Consider the following 17,223-nt stretch of genomic DNA (forward strand, 5'->3'; position numbering starts at 1 on the left):
TTGGCCAGTGTCACACAGCTAGTAGTACAGAGCAGATTTCCAAACCAGGCAGCCTGGCTCCAGTGTTTAGTTTGCTCCTTTATGCTTTGCAGCCTCTTTTACTAGAAGGAACATCTAATAGAAGTAGAACATATTCCCAGGCAAGAAAAGTAGAAGCGTGATCAGTTTTGTTCTGCATACAGATTAATTTTCTTTAATTGTACTACTTGATTAACCTTAAACCACAAGAATAAGCTTCGTTCAAAATGAGTGAAATGAGGTAGAATTATACCCTACTTTCATTTTCATCTTAAATGTCCTTATCCAATTTTTATGAATTTAATATTAAACAAGGCAAGCTTTTTAAGTTTATGATAAGGTTCTTCATATGTCCTAATATGACCATAAGAAAGAATCCCTACCTGTCCATAAGAACATTCTCTTCCTTAACCATCATTCTTTCAGTACCTGTGAACTGAGAATGTAGACCCTCTGTGGAGAATAAAAATCCCAGGTGTGAAAAGTGTTGCACAATTCATGTTCTTCCTGAAAGACCATGGTGCATATTAACATTTTGAAACCTTTGAATTACAAAAACATTTAGGTATACACTTTTAAGATTTAAAACCTACAGATAAATTAAATGTAGTTCTACATTAATGTTTTAAAGGCTCTGAAAAGTCCTGATGTGTAGTCATCTGACTAAATTTTTATGTAGTTTTTCTCAAAATATTAAAACAATGTTTCTGTTGGAGAAGAAATACACCCAGCAGAATCAGAATTGGCTTTTCCCCTATATAACAACTATTTACCTGTATAGAAAACACTGCTCTAGAGGTCTAACTAATCCTTAACAAATTAATGCAGTTATGTCTTAATCTTCCGATGAAACCTACTTTTAATACAATCTCCCAGGCCTGGCATGGGAAAGAGGACAGTTAATAAAGTATAATGACATGGGTAAGTGTAAAGATAATATTAAAGTATTAATATTAAAATACAGCTGGCCAGGAGCGGTTTCAATCTGTGACACAGAGTTATTACCGAGGGGCAGCTGGAGCCCTGCTGGTATACGACATCACCAGCCGGGAGACTTATAACTCGCTGGCTGCTTGGCTGACAGACGCCCGCACACTGGCTAGCCCCAATATCGTGGTCATCCTCTGGGGCAACAAGAAGGACCTGGACCTGGAGTGTGAGGTTACTTTCCTGGCGGCCTCCCACTTTGTCCAGGAGAACGAACTAATGTTCTTGGAAACCAGTGCTCTCACAGGGGAGAACGTGGAGGAGGCTTTCCTGAAGTGTGCCCGCACCATCCTGAACAAGATCGACTCAGGTGAGCTGGACCCAGAGAGGATGGGCTCAGGCATTCAGTTCGGTGATGCTTCCTTTCACCAGCTGCGGCAGCCTCGGAGTGCCCAGGCTATGGCCCCGGCCCCACAGCCCTGTGGCTGCTGAGACTTGCGGAGCCAGCTCACCTGTTCTCTAGGACCAGCCCTGTCCTTCTGACTGAGGTCCAGACCTAGGCCCTGGGAGGCCAAGTCCCTCACCTGGCCCCAGAGAAGCTGTCCTGACACCTGTTCCCCTTCCCTGGCCTGGTTGGGCCTGGCTGAGGGGCAAGACTGAGCCACGGGGGAGGGGGGAATCCATACCTGCTGCTGCTTCCTTTGTCTTGGCTACCCCCTATCCCCCTCAAACTCCTAACCATTCTCAAAGAGTTCCCAAAGCCTGTGACCAGGGTCATTGGCCCCAGCCCCCCCGGCCCTGCCATTGCGAGTACGAGTTATTTATTACCTGAAGGTTTACTTCTCCACTCCCATAAAGCATTGTTTATAATGTTCACTAACATTACTAGGCATTTTGCTCCAGACATTAAGAATTCTACATGGATTATCTCATTCAATGCTCAAAATAACCCCTAAAGGCAAGTATTTACTAATTGTCATTTTGCAAAAGAAGAGTAATGTGCACAGGGTACACACTTAATAAGGGGTTTAAAGCTAAGCTTCAAATGCAGGCATTCTAAATCCAGAATCCATATTCCAATAATCACACCACTGCCCAGCATGTGCCAGCAATCATATCACACACACATGCAGAACCCTCAGGAATAAACTAGGAAGTAGATAATTATTAAAACTACCAAGAAAAATCTAGGAATGGTAGATATGATTTATTCACCATAGTTTGTTTATGTTAACTCTTGATACTTTTGCACTTATAAAACCTGTCAAATAATATATGTCTGTTTTTCTCTTTACTAAGAAGTGTGATGATTGGAACTTTTTTCTTCTTCTTTATCCTAAAACAATCCCAGTGACAGCACATTTTCAAATGGTGGTATATTCTGTAAACAGCTGAAAATAATAAAATATATATGCAGTCAAAGCACTATTTCATATTACCCTTCATTTTTCCATGGAAGAATTATTCATACATTAATCCCTAATCCCGAGATATAAAATGTGTTGTGTTTGTAAGTGAGCAGTGCACATTTTTGTATGGTTTTCTCCCTGCTGCATACTTTTCGAAGTGCTAGCATTAAGGTTCTGCAAATCAAATTCTATTTTGACATATAGCCTTGTAAAGAGCAAAAAAGGAAACAATGCAAAAAGGCACTAGATTTAAAGCCTGCAAACAGTTGCTAACATATGGAACTTCGACTTGTAAAAAATGTACACTTTTCACGCTCTGTTCTCAGAAAACAATATCAACGCAATGAGTAAGACCTTTCTTCTGATCTCTATAGCTTCTTTATCCTTTGGTAACCTCCTTAGAGTATCTGAAGATGGAAAAAGAAGGACAAATTGATCTGGAGTCTTTTGCCTTCACTCTATAGATACTTACTGTGCTGTTACTTTTCTAGATGTTGAGGGCATGGTATTGAAAAGGAGAGATGAGGCCCATACCCTTAAGGAACTTGTATTTGACATGGAGGAAACACATTCAAGAAGTAAGAAAACAAACACATAAACAAGGTATCACAGAGTGGTAAGCACCCTGAAGAAAACTATATATAGGTAATTCCCCGAGAGATAGTGGTATGCCAAGAGATGAAGTGTGTGAGGGGGAGTGAGACAGACACACATGGACAACTAAATCTCAGACTAGGTATGAGCAAAAGCACTTCCAAAAAGGTAGCGTATGAACTGAAACTTAATAATAGAAGGATCCAGCCCTGTGCATACTAAGTGCAAAGCCCAGAAGTAGAGTGCGACGCAGGGCCCAAGACTGATAGGAGATAAATTCTGGGGTTAGAAGAGTCTACAGCGGATTGATCAGAAGGTAGCTAGCCAAGGTAAGGAGACTGAAGGAGCTCTAGGGGCAATGAGGAGTCATAAAAGTTTTTCATGTGTGATGACGCTGGTCCTTTTATATTTCAAAAAATTCTACTTTTGCTGCTCTGAGTAAAATGGACTACAGCGGGGCAAGGGAGGAAGCAGCATCTGGTCAGGAATTTGTGTAAGCGCAGTCTAATGAAACGATGAGGCTAGCTAAAGCAGGTGCAGTCAAGTCAAGTCGCCCGCTCCCCCTAAAAAAAAAAAAAAAAAAAGGGATTCAGGATGCCTTCTAGAGGCAGGTTTGACAAAAATTTCTGAAGGATTAGACATGAGGGGTGAGTAAAAGGGAGGAAGCAAGAATGATACCAAGAGTTGGCCCAAGAAACTGGTTAGATGATGTAGTGACATTGAAGAAACTAAATGAGAAAGAGAGTTGTGGGCCTGGGTATATATTCTTAATTTTGACATAGTTAGTTTGAAATGCTTATTACACAACCAATGGAGGCAATGAATGGTTTCAGGGAGAGATAAATTTTGGGAGGAACTCACATATTCATGGTTTAAGTAATGGGACTAGATAAGATCAGCATGAATGGGGGATGGGGTAGAGAAAGTGGAGGAGGTGAAGGGGTAAGGGAATGAGGCAGGAATGGGGAAAAAAGGAGAGAGAGAGAGAGAGAGAGAGAGAGAGAGAGAGAGAGAGAAAGAGAGAGACAGAGAGAGAGAGAGAGAGAGAGAGACATTAGAGAGAGCGCGCGCACTCTGAGTATGTGGGCCCTGCAACATTTATAGGTTGAGGAATCAAGAGGATTTAACACAAAACACTGAGGAGGAGTGGCCAGTGAGGTAGAGGGAAAATAAAAATTTAGCTGTTCTATGCACCTTGACAGATAACATTTTCACAACAATAACCAAAATGTAGTGCTCTCTGGCATTTCCCACCTACAGCATTACTAGTATAGTCTGTTCATTGACTTACTAAGGCAGTCTTCGGGTTACGTCGGAGACCAGACCTGTTCCTACATAAGTCGGAACCCACCTACATAAGCACCTAGGTCACTCACATGGAGCACATACACAGCAGTAATGAAGTGAAACAGTAAAAAATAAAATTTAAAAAAGATAATTCCTGACCTTTACTTGTGGTAAATAAATAATAAAAAAACATAAAGCGCATATGAACATACATCGAAATGACAGAATTTTTTTTTTTAATAAATGGGAGATGGTGACATAACCACGAAACGACATACGTTGAGTCCGATGTAACCCAAGGACCAACTGTATATCATAAAACTACTTGCTAGCTGATTAAGGTTGGATGTAAACAGTAATTCTCTAAAACAATTTGTACAGTGTTTTGGCTGAACAACAAAATCAAGAAAGAACATCTCATAAGCACACCTTCCTGCAGGTTATGCATCACTGCACACATCTGTGGAGAATTGCAACATAACCGTGAAGCTGATCTTCCTGTTTCACTATTGCATCTTCCGGCCGTGCTGTCTCTATGCTCCATAAGTTTTCCCTGTTATCATATCCAAGGTTATGCTTTATGACAAATACATTTGAGATAAATTTCAGTCACTGTTTTATTATGGAATTATACAATCTTGCAAAGTTCTGATCTATATTTCTCATATTTTTCATTTTATTTCACTAACTAAAGCAGACTTTGCCATGGCTTTCCAACTTGTTGTATATTCCTTCTTCAGAAATTCTGATGACTATTAATCAATACTTATTTCAGTTTCTGAGCCACATTAATTTTAGCTTCTCTCATGTCATTATTCATCCTGATTTAATAAACTAAATTTATTATTTTGCATCCTGTGTGATTCACCTCCACCTAGCTGGTCTTATTTATTTTCTTCATCTTCTGCTAGATGTTGAACATATTAATCTTTATATTCCTTATTTCTAGCAGACTGACAGTACAAAGTGCATGGTCAACAGGTGTTGAGTGAATGAATGAAGTAATCTACTAGACTGGTTCAAATTGTTCTTTTTCAGTTTGACGAAAATGATAAAAATATCAAAAGACTGCTTTATTATATTCTAAATTGGACATTTAGGAGAAATGTTCCTGTTGCTGAGATTCTTAAGTCCTCCAAATGTTCCTATCTCCTTTTCATTTCGATCTGTAATTTTCATTACTATGCTAGTATAATAACAAACCATTTTGAATGAAAACTGCTATTTAATTGCCCTATGAATTTTTCTATCCTCAGGAACTAGCGATATGGTTAAACTCAATAGCAATATTAAATGTTGGATTTTCTCTTTTGCTCCATGTGGCAAAAACTTCATATATTTTAACAAAATTTATAGCTCCTATAATAACTGTAAAAAGACATTGAAAATCTAATACTATTTTTACTAGTTAACTTAATTACTATTTAAACAGTGAATTCACCTTTTTAAATCAACCAAACTCAGTTGAAGCAGTTAAATATTAGACCTACATTTTTTTTCTAGAAAAATTATAAATGAGTTGGAGAGTTTCAGTAAACTGTCTGATGAGTAGACCAGAAATCTGAAGGGTGCAGAATACTTTACTGGAGGAAAGACACTGTCTGGTTGTAGTCTATCAAGATTTTTTCCAGGAGAAATGCTGAGCTACAGTGCTCTGCCTTTTCTGTAAAAGTCATATCAAACAGAATACATGGAAACTAGGTCCTGAATTCTATGGAATTAAGTCAGCTAACGGTCTTAGGAACTCAGATCGAATAGATGACTTGCAAAATAATAACAAGCAAGTTAATATTAGAGCTAGAATTTGAATCTGAGAAATCTTAATTTCTGGTCTTACATGATCTTCACCACATAATTTATATTGGATACATCACAGCTTCATGGTCAATTCACACAATATCAAAAGAAAGGAAAATTTAGAAAATAATTCTATATATTTCTTCATGGGTTTTGCCTATCAATATAGAGATTTTTTTAACCTCTTGATGCTGATTTAGTCAACAACTTACCCTTACTTTCCTCTCAGTGTATTTTTTCCATTTACATAATGCTCTATAGCTTCTATTTTACTTGCCGTTAAAGTAGAATTTTATTAAGAAGCATGGATGGAACTGGTGAGCATTATGCTAAGCGAAATGAGCCAGTCGGAGAAAGATAAATGTCACATGATTTCACTCATATGTGGGATATAATGACCAACATAATTTGATGAACAGAATAGATTTAGAGACAAATGGCAGGGAAGGTGGGGTTAGAGAGCAACCACAGGACTTGTATGCGTGCATATTAACATAACCGATGGACGCTGGCACTGGGCTGGGCAGTGGGGGCTTGCTCGGGGCAGGAGCGGCTGGGCGGGAGGGAGGGTCAAGCGGGGAAAAAGAAGACATATGTAAAACTTTAGACAATAAATAAATAAATAAAAAGAAGATAAATGTAGCTGAATTCCAAATAACATTCCCCTCTTGTATTATAATTAAGTCATATTAAAATGAAGACTTAATTCACAGCTCCTAACAAACCATTAAAAACCAGTATGATTGCTACAATCCCTTCACTGGGAATAGTTTATTAATTATATTATTGAATTCACTGTATGCTAATATTGAAAGTTTGATCAACAGTCTCTCAACTACAAAGAATAATACCATTTAGAGGAATTCATTTCAAACGGAATATTCCCAAATGCAGGACATAAGGATAACTCTGAATAAAGAAAAATAGCACTTCTAAACATATCACTATATCCACAATATTTGACAGTATCCAGACATAATTTTTTAGATATAATCAATTCACTCTTCAGATGAAATAGTTGACTTATCATGGTATTGTTCAGATTTTATCTAGATGTGGAAAATGTAGTATCCATGTCTAAAACAAATAATACCTAGAGTTCTATATCTAGAGACGTGTTGAAATTAAATTACAGCTCCAGAAGCATTTGGGCTTAATGAGAAACAAAGCCACGTTCTTTCATAAATGGAAAAATACTGGAACCAGTGAACCCATACTGGCAGCCTTTCATGGTGAGAAATAGAAACTTGCAACAAAAGAACACTGTTGACCTTGACTGTACATGTTTTCACTTCACTAGGAATTCCCAGCTGTTAAAGGTGATGATCCTTCTTATGGTCACAAAGGTTGTAGCCAAGAATATCCTGAATTATGAATGACTTCTATGTACCACAAAGCAGTATTTAGGAAAAATTGATCATTAACTCAATATTTAACTCTAAACAAACATATCTTTTATGTATTTTTATTGGTTTTTTAATGGCCAAATTTATTAGTTTCCTATAGAGTCAATATAAAAAAGAGAAATTATCAAAATGTAAACTAGTTTTATTCATAGAAGGTGTGTATATTCATGAATTAATTGATACTGGCACCTTGGAAGTCAAATCCTGCCATTTGAAAAAACACCATATATGTTCCTTAAAATATTTTTTGAGTCTTAGAAACAAAGAAAATATTGCTGAATTTCATAATGTTATTATACATATTTTCCTCTATGAAAAAGACTGAAAATATGACAAGTTATATGGTGATCACAATTTACATAGTGTGATTGTTAATCATGTTATTCGTGGTCATAATTTAATAACTTTAAAACTCAAAGATATCTAACTGTTAATGGAAAATTGTGTATGTGTTTGAATAACAAATCATATACTGAACTTCATGTTTCTTAGAAATGCTGGTATGTGTTGTCCACATTCCTGCAAACATCACATTAAGATGGGGCTGACCTTGGGCATTTCCGGGTGTCCTGTTGTCACTGTCTGCCTGTGGCACTGTTTCCCTGTTTCATCATGTGGGGAGGTGGGAGTAGGTTATGGAGCTTCTGTTAAAAGAATTAGAGAACTTTTAAAAATACTGTATTTACTTTAGATTTTCCAAAACACACTGAACTAAACGGATACAGGAGCTTATGAATGGGGTTGGGACATCAGTCAGTATGAAGGAATAGGCTTTGCTGATGGAGATGTACACACGAATAGAAGAGGAGTTAATATACGAACCATGTACGTGGGGACATGCATGTGAAGGACTATGTACTGTTAGTGAAAAGAACTGTGGTACAGATCAGTCAATAAACCAAGTCTTCAAGAATTTCACTGAGAAACTAACTGTTCTTTCTGAGAAAAGATTGCTAAAGCAAATCACTGGAAATTTTCCTGACATTAGCACTTACTCATTAATCAATACTGTTGCAGTATTGCTGCCCAGTGATCATTAACAGACAAATGAGCATACCAGCGTTAGGGACAATAGTCCGGAAGGGAAGATACCCTCAGTAAAGTGGTAGTGCAGAATAGCCTCTTGAAATGAGAGAGCTATCTTCAAATATTTAAAGGGATGCCTGGCCTCAGGAAACTAAGCTTATTGTATGAGGTGCTAATGGGCTGAGACAACCTCAGAGAAACATACCCTAGGTCTTGTGAACCAAAGACTATCCTATCTGAGAGGCAGAATTGCTTATAGCAGGGCCTAAGTGATCTCTTGGTAGTGATACTGTCAGAACTCTAAGAGCCACAGGGCAGTGAGTACAGAGCCTCTGACTTGGGAGGTTGAAGTACAGAGCCCAAGGTCCTTGAGGTTGCTGCATCCAGTTCAGAAATGATAGATGGTTGCTTCCCAAATGTGTAATCCCTCACTCTTGCCTTAAGCCTTTAGTGACATATTCCCCAAACTCTGCAGTGACTGAGATTTGTTTAAACTAGGTATTAATAAAAAGACAGGAGCTTAAGTCATTTAGTTTGCACAACCATTCGCTCATGGTTATATCACTCTGCTTTGTCAGTACTAAGAATACCGCGATGAATGAGAAAGACGCCTTCCTCTTTCCCGGGCAGGGGCTGAGGAAGGGCACAATTTCCTCTGCTCCCGTTGCTCCCCATGCTGTTACTAATTTTCTTCATCAACAATAACCTTGATTATTTAGTAGAGGAAAAGCAAAATTGTACATATAAATAAGCTCAAGGTGTTTAATTTCATTATGCATCCAGTCATAATGAATGCTCATTCATCAAATACTCACTAAGCACCAATTACGTGCCAGGAGCTCTTCTAGTTTTGGGGAATAAAACACCAAGAATCCCTGCCCACGCTTTTATTACAGACATGTGCATTATAGGAAGTATTTTCATTAATAATGAATTGTAAAGTCTGAATGCAAAACCAGGATTTTAAAAATGTTCCAATGAATAGCATTATGCAGGCACTATTTAATTGTTTGAACAATTTTATGGTTCAAACACTTAACAAAGTGAACAGTCAAAAATAAGGTGAGCCATCAAATTATCCAACCACATTTCATATTAGATCTACATTAAATACTCTTAGCGATACTGGCAAAAATCTGAGATTCATAAAGTTATACTGTTAGAATGGAAAAGCAAAGGAATGGTAAAAATTATGCTATCTATATTAATACTTCTGGTGAAAAATACATACCTCTGTTCTTTCCTCCCCCCAAAAATACTTGCCCAAAAAGTCATTAGAAAAGAGTTGTAAGGATTTAAGAAAAGGAACATAGACTTTTCTGTTAACATTACTATATTATTCTTCATGCCAAGACACCGAGAAAGGAGCAGAAGTGCTGGCTATGTGACACAAGATATTTACTTCCCTATTGCCTCCCTTTCGCCATCTCTGAAAGGGAGGTTAAAAAAATCATACTAACTTCATAGGGCTAAAGTGAGAATTAAATGAGCTAATACATGGGAAAGATTTAACACTCTTTAAAGCACTTAAGTGTCTGCTATCATTCCTGTTATTAAATTGAAGAGCAATGCAGTAACAATGCATGTCAAAACCTTTACTGATAGAGATTCTCACTAGACCTACAATACAGAATTCTGAACCCAGCACCTATACATTGTCCTTAATCTCAGTGTCATATAGTTTCCAGGCAGCACAGCAGCCCACCACGCTGCTCTAGTTGGTGGCCATACTTTTCTCCTCACAGCAAAGTGAAAATGCCAGATTCTAAGTGTGCTGCCAGAATCCCCCAGCTTCGTAATTGCCGCCACTTTTTTTTTTCTTTCCATTTTGACAGTATAGATTCTGTTCCGCTGTTTGGCAGAGATCGCCTGGCTTTGCACAGTGGAAAAAGCTATTACCAAGACACTCCAGCCAAAACTTGTGATCTTATTCAGCAACAGGACTTTTCTGCCAAGGACAAGCTGAACAACTCCTTCCTTCATTCCCCTCATGTGCTTCACACACAGTCTCAGACGAGGCTAAACCCCACGTGGGAAAGGGTTTGAAAATTATCTGGGAAATGTTTGAAGTAAATCATTCATCTGTGTTTCAAGCATCCAGAGTATTACTGCCCATTTCAGAAGGAAGATGTCTAAACTTTACACTTGGAAGCAGCTATGGGGAAAAGACAGAAGATGACCTGAATCTGGTAGAGGAGAGAGTACTAAACCTGAACTCTTGACAAGTGCTCATTTGCATTTTGGCCTTTGCAGAATTAATCAATGCCCACAATCTGTTTTGATAATCCCACCCTGATAATTTCCTTGTCCTGACAACAATGAGACGCAAAAAAAAGCCCATGGTATTAGCACAGATTTTGAATAGGTTTTTCAGGAATACTGGGTTTTACCATGAGCTTGCTACAGTATCATGTCTCCCTGGTGATCAATGACAGACATTTGTAAAACATGTCACATGCACAGGGTCACAATCTAGTTCTAGAGGAAAACATGTCTCTATATTAAGCCATTGGATTTATTTAGGAATCAAACATACACCCACAACCCCACAAGTTACAAATATTCATCAATTGAATCCATGTGTGTGAAAGGGCTTTGCTAAGGAAAACTCCATTCAAATTCTAATCAGTATCCAACTGCCTGCACTTAACATTTCTTTAGGGAAGTGATAACCTCTTATTCATCTTTATAACACCACTATCTGAAAATCAAAGGAGATTTCTTTATTGGCTAAAAAAAAAAAACCACTTAATTAAATCACAGCTCTCAGGCTAAGCAGCAGAGAACTGGCTATTGGACTCAGTCCAGATTTCTTAAATGAATCATGTGTCAGGAAATAAAGAAATAAATTGTAGGGTTAGTGTAATTTTTAGTGACCGTAACCTAAATGATGTCTTACTGTTGTAAAGGAAAGTATTTATCAAGTATCAGCATATCATTATGCTGAGTACACAAAGAATCCCAGAAAAGCCTACCACATAAATACATTTTAAAAACTAGATTTAATTATATAATAGACTGGACCTATAAAGCAATCACATGAATGACATCAGACACTCAAATTTTGGATTATACTTTAGTTATTCTGTCCCAAATGAAAGGTAAAATAGATGATCTAAATAGCTTTCCTGTTTTTTTTGTTTTGTTTTGTGTGGGTTTTTATTTTGGTTAATCCTCATCTGAGGATATTTTTTTAGGAAATGTGAAAGAGAGAGGGAAAGACAGAGAGAAACATCGATGTGAGAGAAACACATAGATTGGTTGCCTCCTTCACACACCCAGACCAGGGCCTGGGTGGGGAGGAGCCTGCCACCAAGGTACAGCAATGCCCTTGGCCAGAACCAAACCCGGGACCTTTTGGTCCACAGGCCAATCAATGCTCTATCCACTTAGCCAAACCAGTAAATTATTTGGAAACATGTTTGGGAGATTTAAATCATGAATTTTGGTAATATGCTTACAGAATTATTGGGAAAAAATACAAAGTATGACCTTTCATAAGACAATTTAAATTTAAAATTTATATTCCAAGATTTAAGAGGAAGAAGAAAAATAGGAGAGAAAAAAATTTACACTTCTAATTTTGAACTAATTTCTACGTATGTACTACCAAACAATTATAAAACCTGATCATAAAATGTAATATTTCTCATTTAGAAAATACCAAAAGTATGCATTCCATGGGTATTAAAAACACCAGCATTTAAACAACAAAATGTGATCCTTGTTTCAAAATGCATGCATAATTACTAGGTTTGCTTCACTCTATTTAGCCTGGGGCAAGATGCATATATCCAAGCTTCATATATAAATTCATGTGTAAATAATAACCTTACGGTATATGCTTTTTAATCTTTGCTGAACTGCTAACTGGATGCTTTGCCCATAATCTTCACAAAGTACACCCAATGCTCACATGTTTGTCCAATAAAAATTTCAGAAAATAGTAGAGTTAGAGTGACCTCGTAACTAATCTATCTCTTTAGTACAATAAAAACGTGAGTTTTCAGGATCAAAACATGATCATGTCGCCTGAGAGCTCAATTTCAACAAATATCTGCACTAATACTCAAACTGAAAAGCGCTCCAAGATTTTGTAGAATATTAGATACATAATTCCCTGAGTAATGCAATAAAAAGAACTGCAGTTCTTAGCATTTTAGGACACAAAATAACATATTTATAAAAAAGAATGAAATCCAATAAAAATATGTATTGAAGCTCTGAAGTATAAACAATAGTTTACAGCTTTATCTCAAAACTGAAAACTCATGTTGCCACATCAGACATTCATGGTTTAAATGAAGGGAGAGCACAGCTTAATAGAATATTTTGAGGCTGTTGAACTTTGAACCAGTTACTTTTGCAGTTCAAGGGAAGTTATTCAAATAGAACTGATAAACAGATGGACAACTATGGTGAAAACCTCCCTCTCTCCCCGACCCCACCCCAAATCTGTACATTACATGGTTAGAAACTGCTTTTGTACCTGCCTTTGCAGCATAGCTGTTCAAAAGGCTAAAATGAGCCTGTGATACGTGCCACACACATCTTCAGGTAGCAGGACTGCCTGGAGATAAATGTCCTCATTTATAGAACTTGTGCAAAGCAGAGGCAGGCCTCAGCACCAAAAAGACCAGCTCTTCATGGGGCCTGGGAATTTAGAAATCTAAGTGCAATGCAAAAATATAATTCTGGGATGAAAGTAACAGTGGTAACAGAATCCAAGCTGGTAGCTTTTTGAAGTTTAAACTATTCTCTAGGAACAGTCAAGGAAAATGGGAAAGACAATAGAGTGGAGATTTCTAGATAACAAGCATGACATTTTTTTCACTATTCCGATTTTAATTGCAAGAATAATATGGCATATACACACACATTACTCACACATACCTCATTCTAAATAAAACATTTTTTTTTAATGTTGGAGTAACTCAGATTTTACCTAGGAGGAAAAATGGAATAATTTTATAAGATATACATGGCTTTGAACCCACTTTCATAGCTGTATTACTGTATTTTAAAGTTGAAACTTTTCATTGTTTAAAGCTTGAATAAATGGCTCATCATTGTATCTGTTTACAGAATAATCTGTCAGAGATCCCCAAATTTGAAAAAAGAAACCAATTGGTGTAACTCAAAGAATATATTTTTTCATGGAAGGAAAGCAAATAATTTTTAGAATATATGACATTCCTAGGATTACTAGTCAAGTCTCTTTTGACTATAAGATGTTTCAAGGATTAATTTTCGTCACAGAATACTGAGATCTGCAGGAGAGATTCTATGTTTTACATACCTTTATAATTACAAAAGAAGTATAATGGGAATGAAGATCTGTTCCCATTCCAAAATCCACCAGAAAAATTTAACCCCATTTTATTTTCTATGGGTCAAATATACCATAGAACTAAGAATCATGGCAGGAATTAAGAGATAAAATACCATCTATAGGTTTAGAAAGGCTTAATAATGATCATAGTATACTTTATAAAGAAATGCAATTTTATAATTAAAAATAGGTTAGTAAAATTTGTCCTTGTAGAAATAATCCTATAATTAATAGATGAAAATAATTTTATCCAGTATATTAAATCATTAATTAGTATTCTAGCCATTGTTCTGAATACTAAAGTGCCTGCAAAATTTGGGCCATTAAGCAGTAAATAACTTCATCTTGAATACATGTCTACATTTTTGTTTTTTGTTTTTGTTGTATTGTTGTATTAGCTGAATAGCTTTGAAATAACTATTTTTCACTTCTACTTTCTGTTTTGACTACTAATGTAATTAGCCTAAATTCTGAATATTAGTACTGGCTTCAACATTCTTAAGTAGGAGGGCTCAGAGGCAGGAATATAGTTACAAAGGTGGGCCAGGGAACTAATAAAAAAAAGCCTGTCTTGCATATTAAGAACAACATTTTTATTTAAAGCACTAGGGACCCAGTGCACGAATTCATGCACCTTGAAAGGAGCTGTGGGTGGTGAGGCTGTGGTAGGCACAGGGGTGGGTCTCGGCCCATCCTCCACGCCCCTACCCGGCCCCTCTCGCCGCGGCCCCTGGTCCCTTGTCTGCCAGCAGCCCTGCTCCCGCCACTCCCATGCACTGACACCACCGGCCCTGCTCGCACCTGCTGACGGCACGGAGCAATGGGGGCCAGCACCAGCAGTAGGTACGAGTGGCAGCTGCTGCTCTGATCGGCCCTCAAGAACAAGGGGAGGTGGAGATGCCCTCAGGGGTGATCAAGGCTGGCAGCCACCGCTTAAATCTGCTAATGGCACCGAGTGATCAGGACAGGTGTTGGACACTGGCAACGGGTGCAAGTGGTGGCTCTAACACCGGCTGCAGGTGCGAGCAGGGCCAGCACTGGTAGTGGGTGTGAACAGTGGCTCCGGTGCCAGCAATGGGTGTGATCGCTGGGTGGGACCGCAATGCATGGGAGCAAAGAATTTTCAGTAACCACCAGAGTCTTGCCCCAATGACAGCAACTGGCGCCCCGCCTTGGTCTGGCACCCCCCGCTCACCTGCTCCACCATCCCACTGCGGGCAATGCCGGCCATGTTCTGCACACGGCCCATGGTGGTCAGTGCACGTCATAGTGACTGGTCGTTTAGTTGTTCTGCCATCCGGTCTATTTGCATATTAGCCTTTTATTATATAGGATAAGCTCATTTGGAGGGGCTGAGGGTATTGTAGCAATGAAAAGTATACAGAGAAGGTTAAATCTTACTCTAACAGAAACTTCTGGTCTTCAGTTATTATCAATTGAGGTTCAAAATGAAACAACTGGACATATTTCCAGGAAACATAAGGGAAGGACTCTAATCAAAATCTGCACCCCTTTTCTTATGAGTTTCAGATACTGCAGACTATAAACATGCATCCCAAAGATAACCATTGCCTGCATGATGGTGACATTGTTGTAGCAGAGAAGATCGGTTACCCACTTGAAGGGAAAATTCAACAAAGTAGTGATCAATAACATTTTAAAAGTAGATCTCCAAATATCAGGTTTGCTACTACTGATTTATATCTTTATTTACAGGGGGAGGTGGATTAGGAAAGAATGAAAATAGCTCAGATTATGTCAAATATATTTATTTTGTGCTAGTATTTCCAAAATTTACCTAATCATATGAATTTTATTGTTTAATACACAACTTTTAGACTCTATCAAAGTTCAACTAAGCCACAATCTCCTGGGGAGAAACTTAGAGAGATAGATTAATAAGCATGTTTTTTATAACTAAACAAAATTGGGAAACCCTATTTTATTTATTCCCTTTTTCCTTTTGACTCCCTTAACCTGTTTCTTTCCCATCCTCACTCTTTGCCTCTGGCAACCACCTATCTACTTTCTGTATCTAAAAGCTGCTGTTTTGGTTTTGTTTGTTCTAGATTCTACATATAAGAGAGATCATATGGTATTTGCCTTTCTCTGTCTGACTTCAGTCACTTAGCATAAGGCCCTTTAGTTTCTTTATATATAATTTCTTTATCAATGGACATTAAGGTTGTTTCCATATCTTGGTTATTATAAATAGTTGTAAGGAAAATAGGGGTGCATATTTAAAATTTTAAAGAGTTTTCTTGTTTCTCTAAAGTGAATTTCTCAGAACTAAAATGAAACATATATAAGTAATAAACTCTAGAAAAACACAACAAATGGAAGAAAATAAAGCCACCACAACAAAAAAATGCTTTCTGGCATGATTTAAAAATGACAGTGATAATCTCCCTTGATATGTGTTGGGAAATGGGGAAGCACCTATAGGAAATTGCTATTTATGTGAAGTGACTTGAAAGAAAGACTGACCATGAACTTGGTACCAGAATGTGAGGCAGACAGAGCCAGGGTACCTACCACAGCATCAGAATCCCAGCACAGCTCTCATCCCCAGCTCATCTGTGCTGGCAAATGGCTGAAAGTCCCAAACTAAAACTCCTTTGTAGAATGAAAAAAATCCCAAAGTTGAAATAGTCATCTCCAGAGTAAAAACAATGAGAACAATTTGTTTTTTTATTTCCTTCCTTTCAGTGCTAACAAGATAAAAATGATCTCCATTCACATTATACCGATGCATGTGGGGCATGGTATGTGAAAAATAAATAAATAGTAAGGACTTTTCACTTTTCATTTTAAGGTGAAAAGAGATACTCTATCTTTAAAAAATGATAAACTAAGATATACATTTCACAACTGGCTACATGAACGAAGTTGTTATAAATTATGGTGGCATTTTACTGATTCAAATACTTTCTTGAAACAATTTGAACGAAGCACCACCATTTACAAGTATAATGAGGCAGTTATAAAAGAGAATTTACTAATGCTTAACATTTCTCACTCACAAACCTATTAGAATAAAAGGATCTTCCTTTCCAATTAGATCCTTAAATTATTTCCTACATTTTGAAAATTATTTAACACAGCTTTCAATATTTGTTTAGCTAAATACTGAAAGGCAATAATAAATAGGTTAAAGGGGTGGTATGGTTACCACATTTTTTTACTAAAAGCATCAGGCTAGTGGTTCATAAATAATTTTTATATTATAAATGAAAAAAGTAAATATAATAAAAGTTACAATAAGATAAGAGGATATATGAAATATAAGAAAATCCTATATAATAAAAGGGTAATATACAAATAGACCAAACGGTGCAGGAGCTGTCCCCTGGTGGTCAGTGCGCTCCCACATGAGGAGTACAGCTCAGCCAGAAGCTGGGCTCATGGCTGGCGAGCACAGCGGCAA

The 17,223-nt window shown here is 37.4% G+C and overlaps 2 protein-coding genes across 4 annotated transcripts in view; one reads left to right on the top strand and one right to left on the bottom strand.

Moving 5' to 3' along the window:
- PRR16 (proline rich 16) overlaps nt 1-17,223 on the bottom strand; it is a 216,596-nt gene that overhangs the window by 110,717 nt on the left and 88,656 nt on the right. Inside the window, exon 2 of one of the 3 annotated variants that reach the window (XM_015558441.1) lies at nt 7,988-8,082. The exons of the other annotated variants lie outside the window; for them this stretch is intronic. Within the exon in view, the coding sequence (XP_015413927.1) occupies nt 7,988-7,996 (9 nt within the window). The 5' untranslated portion in view covers nt 7,997-8,082. The remainder of the gene's footprint in view (nt 1-7,987; nt 8,083-17,223) is intronic. 3 annotated transcript variants of the gene reach the window in all.
- Nucleotides 936-1,798, top strand: LOC102756527 (ras-related protein Rab-4B). Its single transcript, XM_006755299.2, has 2 exons — nt 936-939; nt 983-1,798. The coding sequence occupies exons 1-2, from the start codon at nt 936-938 to the stop codon at nt 1,435-1,437; spliced, it is 459 nt and encodes a 152-aa protein (XP_006755362.1). The 3' UTR covers nt 1,438-1,798.

The sequence above is a fragment of the Myotis davidii genome, unplaced genomic scaffold (genome assembly GCF_000327345.1).
Source record: "Myotis davidii unplaced genomic scaffold, ASM32734v1 scaffold130, whole genome shotgun sequence".
In the NCBI taxonomy this organism is placed as follows: Eukaryota; Metazoa; Chordata; class Mammalia; order Chiroptera; family Vespertilionidae; genus Myotis; species Myotis davidii.